This window comes from Lepus europaeus, chromosome 7, assembly GCF_033115175.1.
Source record: "Lepus europaeus isolate LE1 chromosome 7, mLepTim1.pri, whole genome shotgun sequence".
Taxonomy (NCBI): Eukaryota; Metazoa; Chordata; class Mammalia; order Lagomorpha; family Leporidae; genus Lepus; species Lepus europaeus.
Genome location: NC_084833.1, coordinates 6,895,858 through 6,908,439, shown reverse-complemented (window position 1 = coordinate 6,908,439; position 12,582 = coordinate 6,895,858). Strand labels below are relative to the sequence as shown.

General features: G+C 59.5%; 1 protein-coding gene across 1 annotated transcript; it reads right to left on the bottom strand.

Annotated features, from left to right (window-relative positions):
- Positions 1-2,035: 2,035 nt before the first annotated feature.
- LOC133763145 (GPI transamidase component PIG-T-like) lies at positions 2,036-6,578 on the bottom strand. The gene is given in 6 exon segments (XM_062196419.1): positions 2,036-2,214; positions 4,326-4,777; positions 4,779-5,157; positions 5,628-5,740; positions 5,799-6,076; positions 6,528-6,578. Coding segments are annotated over 6 exon segments (1,452 nt in total).
- Between the last annotated feature and the right edge of the window lie 6,004 nt (positions 6,579-12,582).

The following is a 12,582-nucleotide window of genomic DNA, read 5'->3' as shown; positions in this document are numbered from 1 at the left end:
AGACCACGCGCCGCAAGCCTCGTGCCAAAGACTCACTGGGGGGACAGGGGTGCAGGACAGCCCCCACACTCCCAGCCCCAACTGAGGAGCGCGCCAGGCAGACAGCATCGCGAGGTGAGGAGGAGTCGATGGGGGCAGCGGGGCTCTGTTCCTGTCCCTTCTAGAACGCTGTAGCCCCGCCCAGATCCCCGTCCTGAGCCCTGGGCGCCCCTTGCCGCTGGCTGCCGAGCCTGCAATGACCGCGCAGCGCCCCCTGCTGGCTGAGTGGGGGGACTCACCTGGCCAGTGCTCAGTGCACCTGCTTCCCAGGGGGAGCAGGACAGGGAGGAGGCGGCCGCACAGAGGCACACAGGGGACAGCTGGGCTCTGCCTGAGCCCGCGGGACCCTCTGGCACTTGTCTCACCAGGGCGCACAGAGGCTCCGGCCCCTCTGCACCTGTCAGTCACCCGGAGGGCTGCCCCGACGCATGGAAACACCCAGGCACTTCTGGCTCTGGTGGGTGCTGGGCACAGTGGTCCCAGGAGCTCGAGGTAGTGGGTGGGAGAAGAAGAGGGGGACACAGGAGGCCACGCGGGTCCCCCGCAGCCGGGTGGGGAGGCCAGGCACCGTGAGGCATCCCGGTGGTGGCAATGCCAACTAGCTGCTGTGAATCGGGCCTCAGGCACAGGGTGGGCTGGAGGCGCGTGGCTGGGAGTCAGGCGTGGGTGCTGCCTGCAGCCTTGGCAGATAATGAGGCCGCGTCACCTTCCTCTAGACCCACCCCTCCCCCTCCTCCAGCCGTTCTCCTCCTGTGGCTCCCAGAATGCCCCCACCCCAAGCTGCCACAGGACCTTGGCGTGTGCTGCCGCGTTTGCTGGAAACGCTCTCGCCTGCTCCCTCCGAGAGCTGTCTGCCTCCCCGGCCCAGCAGGGCTGCTCTCCTGTGGGCGGGAGCCTCGCCTTGGTGGCGCTGACCACGGCTGCCAGTTTACACCTCGTGGTGTGATTTTCATAGAAAAAACTGACTTATTTATTTGTCAGGCAGAGAGAGAGACACAGACACACAGAGGTCTTCCATCCACCCGCTCACTCCTCAAATGGCTGCGAGAGCCAGGGCCGGGCCGGGCCACAGCCGGGAGCCAGGCGCTTCTTCCAGGCCTCCCTCCCAGCAGGTGCAGGGCCCGGGCACTCGGCCATCCTCCACTGGATCCGGATCAGAAGCAGGGCCCACAGGAAGCCGGCACCCCACGCCGCAAGCTGATGGGTGCCACCCCCACGGCGCCGCTCCGGCCCGCGGCTCCCGCACCCCGCCCTCCCGCTCGGCCCTGCCGCGGCCACCCTCGCCTTCTGCACCTCCACCCCGCAGGCTGCGTGCATTCCGGCCCCTGACCGTGCGGCTGCCGTGGACCCACGGCTAACACTGCTCTCTCGGGGGCCCTTCAGCGAGCCCCCGCACGAGGCTCTCCGGTGCTCCACAGGAAGCCCGCCTCTCTCGAGGAAGCCCCGCCTCTCTCGAGGAAGCCCCGCCTCTCTCCTCACAGAAGCCCCGCCTCTCTCAAGGAAGCTCCACTTCTCTCCTCACAGAAGCCCCGCCTCTCTCAAGGAAGCCCTGCCCCTCTCCACGCTGTAAGTTCCACCCCTCTCCACACCAGAAGCCCCGCCCCTCTCCACACGGGAAGCCCCGCCTCTCCCCTCACCGGAAGCCTCTCCCTCTCCTCACAGGAAACCCCGCCTCTCTCCACACCGGAAGCCCGCCTCTCTCCACACCGGAAGCCCGCCTCTCTCCACACCGGAAGCCCACCTTTCTCACAGGAGCCCACCTCTCTCTGCTCCCTGACGCTGTGGGGTGTCCAGGTCAGGCTCTGTCCTGTGTCCTTGGTTCCCCGAGTGCCCCTCGCTCTCCCCGAAGCAGAACCCCACCCGGACACGCACGGCCCTGAGGGGGGGAGCCGCCAGCAGGTGCTGTGTGCGTCCAGTGCGGAGGCCCTGGGGGGGGCACGGCGAGTGGTCAGCTGGGCCCAGCGGTCCCTGCTGCCCAGAACGAGGTACGAAGCGCTCAGTTGGACCCCTGAGTCCACTCGGCCTTGGCCGTACCCCCCGCGACCCCGTCGATCGTATCCCTGTCCCCAGTGTGCTTTATGTGAGTCGATTTGTAGTCGTCCCGGAACGCATCCCAGTCACCGGGGGAGCGCGGGGAGGAGCCCCGGAGGGGCAGGCCAGGCGCAGGGAGGGCGGCTCGCGGCGTCGGCCTCACCGTGGCAGCGGTCGCACAGCCGCACTGGCCGTCGTAGCCATGAATAAGCACTCCGTTTGAGATTTGTTTATTTGAAGGGGAGAGCTACAGAGAGAGAATCTTCCACTCACCGGTTCAGTCTCCAAGCGGCCGCAGTGGCCAGGGCGGGGCCCGACCAAAGCCAGGAGCCAGCACGGCATCGGGCCGAGGACTCGGCCACCCTCCACGGCCGTCCCAGGCGCGTTGGCCGGGAGCTGGGTCGGAAGCGGAGCAGCCGGGACTCGAACCGGCGCCCGTGGGGGTGCTGCCGTGCCGCAGGGGCTTAGCCCACTGGCCACCACGAGCCCGCTCCACTCTCCGCCGCCCTGGCTCTGCCCACGCAGGAGCTTCTGTCGGGTGACGTCACCCAGGACCTGCCCTTCCGTGACTGGTCCCGGCGGGGTGGTAGCCACGTGGACGTCACCGCGTGGACGGCGTGCTCCTGTTCGCTGTGTTCTCTATGCTGACGCTGGACCTCGGTCCTGGGATGACAGCCCGCGGGGAGGGTGCCTGGGGCACAAGCTTCCCCCTTCCCAATGTCTTGCCGCTCTGGCCTCAGACCCAGGCCGCGCTGCCACAGCTGGGGATCACTGACCCGTCCAGCCCTCGCGGGACACGTGGGTTGTCTCCACCTTTTCACGTGCATGGATTTTGGTTTTTGTCCACGACTCTGCGTAGCAACTCCCTCCCCGAGGCGGCCATAGAAACTCCTGGTCCCTGCTCTCTGCCCCGGGGGCCGGCGATAAGAGAAAGCCCCAGGCCCGGGAGACCTGGGGGAGGCAGCCCCGCGGCTTCCCCCGGCCACCAGAGTCACCCTGAGCCTCCTGTGCTGTCGCGGCTGGACACGGGCGCGCCTGCTCCAATCGCGTGTGTGCAGGGAGGGGTCCGCCGGCCTCCGGGAGCCCAGCGTGCCAGGAGGGAGTGCCTGGGGACAGCGTGGAGGCTCTGCGCCCCCCGCCCCCGCCCCCACCTGGCCCTGTGCTGCAGGGTCTTAGTCCACCCGAATGAGGATGGACTGGGTCCAAGGAAAGGTAAGTGCGCCACCCGCCCATTCCCCAGCCTCCCTTGATCCCAGAGACAGACGCAGCGGGGAGTCAAGTCAGGCAAGAACTGGTTTATTGTGTGTGTAGCAAAGCCTTTTAAAGCACAAAACCGCAGGACTGTTGGGGCAGGGCATAAGGACCAACCGATTAGTTAAAAGGTCATTTTTATGGGGCGATTTTTTACAGGACCCACTATATGTCTATACACTTGTCATTAGTTGTCCTCCCCTCCCCTGATGTTGTGTGGCCAATTGCTTTGGTGGTAAACAACCTTGGGTTCCGCCCACCTTACTTCCTTTGGGCGCCATCTTTGAACTGGCTCCTGCGCCTCATTTCCCCGCAGGTTCCCCCTTTTTTGTTTTACCGATTGCCCACCTCGTTTGAGGTTTGAGCATACGGACACCTCCATTGGGAAGTACGTCCCGGCTACACGGAGGGTTTTTTTTTTTTTTTTTTAATTTTGTTATAATGTATTCGGAGGGTCATGAGTTGGATTTGTTCCGTTTTGGCTCAGATAAGTTGGACCAGCTTATCCAGATTTGAATCTATCTGAGCCTGTACTTCCTGGAACCCCTCCTTTTTTGTTTTATTAAAAATGAAGCTCCTAAGCCAACCCCTGTGGCACCCAAACCTGTGAGTGTGGTTACCACCACAGCGGTCATAACCTCTTGTCACTGACGCTGGTGTGGGCGCACTACCACTTCTTCGTTTGGGTGATACAGTGTGTGGGGAATGAGGGTCACTAGCACACAGGAATCATTGCTGTGTACCAATACTCCTATCAAAATACAAGGTGTGGATCCTGTAGCCCTGCATAGCCCAAACATCCCTCCCTTCTGGGGTGCCACCCACTGGCTTAAGGTCTCATTAACAATTTGGCATCCATTCCAGAATTTTTCCTGAGACCCTCTGACTAATCCAATGACCCGGCCCCGTAGTCTCACACCCCCATTGAGATGGGGGCTGGTCCCCCGTTTTTGTTGTAAAAGTTGTTCCGTTAGGCCAGCCTCTTGGCCAGGCCGCCAGTGCACATCCTTCGATGTAGAAGGAGCTGTAGCACATGGCAACCACGGTGCACATGAGGCAGATCACGTTGTAGGGCATGCTGAAGTCCGGCGTGGGCAGGCTCACCAGTAGCGGCTCCGTGTACAGTCACACAAAGTAGCTGGAGCCGTTGGAGACCAGGAACAGGGTCCTGAAGAGGGGGCTCTCTTCCCAGTCCACTGGTGTGGCTGCCACCACCCTGGGCACAAGGGCACTGAGGACGGGTGGGCTGACATAGAAGCCGTGGTTGGGGCCTGGAGTGTACTCAGTCCACTTGAGCAGGGCCCGCTCAAACTGGATGGAGACCTTGGTGACCGAGCTGGTGGGCAGCTGAATGAGCATCTCCAGGAGGTGGGGCTGCAGGCAGTCCTGGGCAGGCTGGTAGTGGATGTAACTTGGTTTGTTCTTGCCCTTGGACGTGATGGTGAGCGTGTGCACAGAGCCGCAGGTACCAGGGCTCGGTGTCCAGCAGCAGCACGGGGAAGGCGCGGTACGGGTGGGTGTTGTAGAGCAGGGTGCTCAGCTCCCCCTTCCACAGCCCGTAGCCACTCACATAGCGCTGGGTGGGCAGGAAGGGCACTGGTGGGGCCTCGCTCTCTGGGGGTCTCGTCCACTTGAGCTGGAGGTTGAGGTTGTGGGAGCTGTTGATCAGGGCTGTGTGGAGCAGGTAGACTGCGTGGGTCTTCCGGCTGCCCAGGGTGACGTCCTGGTACGTGGTGGTGGGTAATGGTGGTGCGTCAGCGGCGCAATCAGGGCCTTGGCCTGCAGGTGGAAGTGGTCCGGTGTGGTCCACGCCAGGGCGGCAGCGCACGTGCAGCTCTTGTGGCGCACAGCGGTGAAGGGGTCGCGGAGGTGGGAGCGGCGGAGTCTCCCGGGCTGGGCAGGCTGGGGGTCCCAGGTGTGGACCTGGTGGTGAAGGGAGAATTGGCTCCATGGAGGAGCGAACGAGGAGCTGGAGCTGGTCCTGCTGGGGCTGACGAACTGGGGCCCCGGGGCAGCAATTCCGAAGAGGAGGAGAGCGAGGATGCGCGGGCGGGAGGGGGCGTCCGCCTTTGTGGGCGAAGCCCCCTCGCCTCGGCCAGCCCCGCGCGCCCCGGGGAGAAGGTGCGAGGCCCCGAGTCGACAGGGGCATCCCGGTTTCCAACAGCGGGGTCCCGAGCTCAGCCCTCGGGGTGGGGGGGAGCCCTCCAAGGGGACAGGGCGGAGAGAGGGGCCCGGAGCCCAGAGCCGCAGCCCTCCCCACCCCCCGCGCCGGGGCCCCTGCCCGGGCCGCCGGCCCCAGCGCTCACCGCCATCGTCCTCCTCCGGGTCCGTGCCGCCGCTCGACCGGGTGGGCGGCAGCCGTCGTCCCCGTGCTGAGGCCACTGCTGGCCCGGGGCCGCCCCTGCCGCCGCCGCTCCAGCTCGGGTGGACCCCGCAGGGCTCATGCGCTGTGTTGTGGGGTGCAGCGCAGCACGCACACCGCGTCATCTGGGTGTGACACGGCCGCGGTGCCACCCAGCTCCACAGCCAGGCCGAGCAGACACACGAGCGCCAGGCGCAGCTCCTCGCATGGCTCTGGCGGTGGCTGCGCGGGGTCTGGGCCGGCCAGGCGCACAGCCAGCATGGGTAGCAGGTGCGTCCAGGTGTCGTGGGGGTGTGCGGTGTGCCACAGGCCCAGTGCCAGCAGGTGTGCGGCTAGTGCCTGGCAGCCCTTGGCGGGGTTGGTGAGGCAGCGCAGCAGGCGTGCCCGGGGGCCCTGGAAGGTGGTGGCCACATCCCAGGAAGGCAGCGGGGTGATCCTCCCACATGGTGTTGTGTGGGGGCTCTGCCTGGCCCCAGCCACCTGGCCCCAGGAGCAGCAGCACCAGCAGAGTGAGTGGCATGGCCACTGCCATGCCAGCGGCTGCTCCCACATAGGTCACCTCATTTCTCCTCCCTCCTTCCCAGGCAATCACAAGGGTCTAGATCCCTCTGCAGCTCTACATAGAGGGAGGCCGCCTCTGCCCCCGGAGGTATGGGGGCGGGTTCTGGTCCTTCTGGGGCGGATGGGCTAGGCAGGGTGACTTTTACTTTCGTTTTCACTGAGCCCATTCTCTTTCCCCGCCATCTTCCTCTGAGTCTCTGGGCTCTCCCAAGTCTTGTAAGGCCTTTAAGGCCTGGTCCACTTTGGACGAAATTGCATTACCCATACTGAGGGCTTCACTTACCCTGAGAGACCACTTAGCCTCGGCCGACGCACCCCTGGTCGAGCCCCACATTGGGCGCAGATGTAGGGTCTTAGTCCACCCGAACGAGGATGGACTGGGTCCAAGGAAAGGTAAGTGCGCCGCTCGCCCGTTCCCCAGCCTCCCTTGATCCCAGAGACAGTCAGACACAGCGGGGAGCCAAGTCAGGCAAGAACTCGTTTATTGCGTGCGTAGCAAAACCTTTTAAAGCATGAAACCATAGGACTATTGGGGCAGGGCATAAGGACCAACCAATTACTTAAAAGGTCATTTTATGGGGCGATTTTTTACAGGACCAACCACATGTCTATACACTTGTCATTAGTTGTCCTCCCCTCCCCTGATGTTGTGTGGCCAATTAGCTTTGGTGGTAATGAAGGACCCTTAATGGGGGAGGGACAAGAAACTAGGCCTGGGCAAATATCAGGGGCTTCTTAAGAGGTTAGATGTTCCCCAGAGTCTAGCGGGCAGGACGTTCTCTGGGAAGGAAAAGTCAATCCCCTTCAGAGAACCTCTAGGCACGCCCGGAGCAGAACTGCCCCTCCCCTCCGGGAAACCTCTAGGCACGCCCGGAGCAGAACTGCCCCTCCCCTCCGGGAAACCTCTGGGCGCGCCCAGAGCAGAGCTGCCCCTCCCCTTTGGAGAATCTCTAGGCGCGCACTTATGATGTCACTGCGACCGGCCAATCCTGTAACACCTCAGCACTCTCCCTCAGCACTCTCCCTCAGCATTCTCTGGTATGCTAATTGTCCCTCCGAACCAGCCAATCCCGTGCCACCTCTGCATTCTCCACCAGCACTCTCCACCAGCGTTCTTCGCCAGCATTCTCCCATATGCTAATGGTCCCTCTGAACTGACCAATCCTACGCATGCACATTAGGAATATGCTAATTCGTTGCCTATATAACCTGTGTGAAACTGCCGCTCAGGGCTCCTCACCGCCTGAGGTGGGGGCCCGTTTGCGCAAACGTTCAATAAAAACCTCGTGCTTTTTACATCAACTGGTCTGGAGTCTGGATCTTTGGGCATCCTCCCGAGCAAGTGGGCATCTCTGCAACTGAGAGGTCCAACATTTTGGGGGCTCGTCCGGGATTTTAGGTCGCCCTCAGACCCATTCCCCGTGGACCAGTTGGAGGTACAATTAAGTGTTTTCTGTTTGTTGTTCTTCGTCTTGAGTGTTCTGACTGGCCAGTACCTGACTCTGTGAGACCAGTGGGGGAGGCAGGCGTGCCCAGCAACCCCTGGTCCGTTCCCCGGAGGATGCTCCGGTTTGTGAGACCAGTAGGGGAAACCCTCGGTCCGTTCCCCCGGAAGACGCTCCCGGGGTGGTCTGGAGGTGGGTCGGAGACCAAGTCTCCCTCCTTCCCGGGGAGGGCTGGTCAGGCAGCCGCTCCCAAAAATAGCGCAATAGCGTTCGATTTGTTGTAGGTCTGTTGCCGTGCGGTTTTGTTGGCTATTCTTTTTGCTTGGTTTGACGTGCCTGGAATGGTCTGGAGGAAGGCCGGGGACCAAGTCTCCCTCCTTCCCGGGAAAAGCCTGGCCAAGCGGCCGCTCCCATCTGAGGTAGCATTGTCGATTTGTCCTAGAGCTGGTGCGCGCGGTTTGTCTTGTTTACTGTATGTGTCTGTGTATTGGCTGTTCTTTTTGTTTGGGCTGAAATCCTTGCACCCATGGGTCAACAATAACCACCCCTTTAAGTCTCACTCTAGATCACTGGAAGGATGTTTGAGAACGCGCGCGCCACCTCTCAGTGGAGGTTAAAAGGAAACGATGGGCAAAATTCTGTTCCTCAGAGTGGCCGGCCTTCGAGGTCGGCTGGCCAAGGAACAGCACTTTTAACCTTGATATTATTTTACAGATTAAGGCGCGAGTCTTTCAGCCAGGATCCAATGGACACCCTGATCAGGTGCCCTACATTACCACGTGGGAGGATCTTTCATGTAACCCCCTCCCTGGATAAAACCCTTCTCCTTCCCGACGGAGCCCATACGGACCCTGTTACCCCCTCCTCCTATCCCGGTTGTGCCAACCTCCTCCCTATACCCTCTGAAGGAGATTCGAGATCCAAAACCTGACAAGCCACCGGTTCTTCCGGCTGATCAGGACCTTCTGCTCTTTGACTCTCCCCCACCCTATCTTCCCGGCCAGCCTGCTCCCCCGTAGGAACCCCCACAACAACCAGAGCGGGATGTGCAACCTTCTGCACCATCCCCTGATTCCATAAGGGCAGGGGAAGAAGTCTTGGTGCCTTCCCCACCCTCCAGCTGCCTGCGCCTCCGTGGGGGGCAGGCAGGGGGCTCGGGAAGCGTCTGGACTTCACAGACCTTTCCTCTTCGTTCGGTGGCTGGCCAGATGCAGTACTGGCCATTTTCCGCTTCCGATCTTTACGATTGGAAAACCCATAACCCCTCTTTCTCTCAGGACCCCCAGGCTCTGACTGGGCTGATTGAGTCAATTTTATTGACTCATCAGCCCACCTGGGATGATTGTCAGCAGCTTCTGCAGACCCTCCTCACTACTGAGGAAAAGCAGCGTGTCTACCTTGAGGCACGGAAAAACATCCCTGGAGCAGATGGCCGACCGACCCTACTGCCAAACGAAATCGAGGAGGCGTTTCCCTTAACCCGTCCTGATTGGGACTACACCACCGTTGCTGGTAGGGAGCGACTTCGTCTTTACTGCCAGATTCTCCTTGCGGGTCTCAGAGGGGCTGGAAAGCGCCCCACCAATTTGGCCAAGGTACGTGCAGTAGTGCAGGGGGCTGAGGAAACGCCGGCAGGCTTCCTAGGAAGATTAATGGAAGCCTACCGTATGTACACCCCGTTTGACCCCTGGCAGAGGACCGGCAGGGAGATGTAATCATGTCCTTTATAGGACAGTCAGCGCCGGACATCCGCAATAAATTGCAGCGGCTAGAGGGGCTTCAGGGGTATACTATACAAGATTTAATGAAGGAGGCAGAAAAGATTTACAACAAAAGGGAGACCCAAGAGGAGAAGGAGGAAAGGGAAGACAAAAGAGACAAAAGACGTAATCGAGAGCTTAGTAGAATTTTGGCCACCGTAGTGCAGGATACAGAAAGGAGTAGACCAGGACAGAATAGGGACTTGGGAGACAAGCGAAAGCCTCGGGTGGGAAGAGATCGATGTGTCTATTGTAAAGAAAGAGGACACTGGGTCAAAGACTGCCCGAAGAAACCACAGGGACCAAAGAAGAGACCAGTTCCAATCCTGTCCCTGGAAGAAGACGACTAGGTGAGTCAGGGCCAGGAGCCCCCCCACCCCCGAGCCCAGGATAACCCTTGAAGTGGGGGGCAGACCGGTAACCTTCCTGATTGACACGGGAGCCCAGCACTCGGTACTGACTTCAGAAAAAGGGCCTTTAAGCTCCAAGACTTCCTGGGTTCAGGGGGCAACTGGAGGGAAGTTATATCGCTGGACAACCAACCAAGAGGTCCAGTTGAGTACAGGACTTGTGACACACTCGTTCTTACTAGTGCCAGACTGCCCCTACCCCCTCCTGGGCAGGGACCTACTCTCGAAGGTAGGAGCCCAAATTCACTTCCATGAGAAAGGAGCTACCATCACAGACTCAGGGGGGCAGCCCCTCCAGGAATTAACACTACGCTTGGAGGACGAACACCGATTATTCGAGAGGCCCTCGTCCACCATGGCTCCCCTGGACTCCAAGTGGCTCGCAGATTTTCCTCAGGCCTGGGCAGAGACTGCGGGAATAGGGCTGGCCATCAACCGGCCTCCCTTGATCATAGATCTGAAGCCCACGGCCATTCCCGTGTCAGTTCGTCAATATCCGATGGGCAAGGAAGCTAAGGAAGGTATCCAGCCATATATCCAGAGACTGTTACACCTAGGCATTTTAAAACCTTGCCGTTCACCTTGGAACACCCCCCTACTACCAGTAAAGAAGCCCGGTACGGCTGACTACCGCCCGGTACAGGACTTGCGGGAGGTTAACAGGAGAACGGAGGATATGCATCCCACAGTGCCCAACCCCTACAATCTGCTAAGTACCTTGCCTCCGACCCATGTATGGTACACTGTGTTAGATCTAAAAGATGCATTCTTTTGTTTAAGACTGAGCCCTCAGAGCCAATCCATCTTTGCTTTTGAGTGGAAAGACCCAGAGACTGGGTTTTCAGGACAACTCACCTGGACAAGGTTGCCCCAAGGATTTAAAAACTCGCCTACCTTGTTTGACGAAGCTCTGCACCTAGATTTGGCCGACTTCCGAGTCAACCATCCGGACCTGGTCCTCCTGCAGTATGTGGACGACCTCCTCCTTGCTGCCGAAACAGAGCAGGACTGCCTAAAAGGTACCGGGGCCCTACTACAGAGACTGGGGGAATTGGGCTTTCAAGCCTCCGCGAAAAAGGCCCAAATATGTCAGAAACAGGTGGCCTACCTAGGCTACCTCCTAGAAGGAGGGCAATGGTGGCTAACAGAGAGCCGAAAAAGGGCGGTTGCTCTAATTCTACCCCCCACCGATGCCAGAAAGATGCGGGAATTCCTCGGGAGTGCGGGATTCTGCCGCCTTTGGATTCCTGGGTTTGCAGAGCTGGCAGCCCCGTTGTACCTCCTCACAAAGTCCAACGCTCCCTTTCAATGGGGAGAAGAGCAACAGCGGGCGTTTGACAACATAAAAAAGGCCCTATTGTCAGCCCCAGCCCTGAGCCTCCCTGATATGACCAAGCCCTTCACATTATAGTGGATGAGAACAAGGGAGTGGCGAAGGGAGTGATAACGCAAATGCTTGGGCCCTGGAAAAAGCCGGTGGCATACTTTTCAAAAAAGCTAGACAATGTAGCGGCCGGCTGGCCTCCGTGCCTCCGCATGATAGCAGCCGTGGCAGTTCTGGTGAAAGACTCGGACAAATTGACTCCAGGCCAACCTCTCACTGTAGTGGCACCTCATGCTCTGGAGACAGTTATCCGCCAGCCACCGGATCGGTGGCTCTCAAATGCTCGGATAACTCATTACCAGACTATGTTATTAAACTCAGAGTGGGTCCGGTTTGGGACTGCCACCTCTTTAAACCCGGCCACCCTGCTCCCGGAACTGGGGCTCCAGGCCCAGGTAATCCATAACTGTCACCAAATCCTGGCTGAGGCCCACGACACCTGAAAAGACCTAACTGACCAGCCTCTGCTGGATGCCGAACTGACCTGGTTCACCGATGGGAGCAGCTTTCTACAGAATGGTGAGCGGAGGGCTGGGGCGGCGGTGGTGGATGGAAAAACCGTTATCTGGTCAAGTGCCTTAAAGCCTGGAACTTCTGCTCAAAAAGCTGAGCTCATAGCCTTAACTCAAGCTTTAAAACAGGCACAAGACAAAAAGGTCAACATTTACACAGACAGTCGGTATGCTTTTGCCACTGCCCATGTACGTGGGGAGATATACCGGCTAAGGGGCCTCTTAACCTCGGCAGGCAAGGACATTAAAAATAAGCAGGAAATCCTAGATCTTCTACAGGCCCTGTTCCTGCCCAAAAGGTTGAGTATAATCAATTGCCCCTGGCACCAATGAGGAGACGACCCCGTAGCAAGGGGAAACAGGATGGCGGACGAGGCCGCTAGGGCGGCAGCCCTGGGCCAACAGGTGCTCCTGTTAAAGACAGCTGAGCCCACCCGAGTATCGAGGGAACCACCTTTCCTCTATTTGGACCAAGACTTAGATACGATCCAGTGGCTCGGTGCGGAGTATGACGAACAAATAAGGGTTTGGAGGCTCAGAGAGAAAATAGTCCTGCCACACCAATTGGCTAAAGAAATAATTACCAACCTCCATCAATGGATCATTTGGGACACAAAAAGCTAAAAGCAGCCTTACAGGAAGATAGGCAGTCTTATTACATCCCCGGACTTGACTCTTTAGTCCAGCAGGTGACTGAATCCTGTGTTCCGTGTGCCAAGGTAAATGCCAGACACCTCAAGCTCCCGGAGGGAGCTAGGGTAAGAGGAGACCGACCAGGAATCAACTGGGAGGTCGATTTCACTGAGATAAGGCCAGGCAGCTGTGGG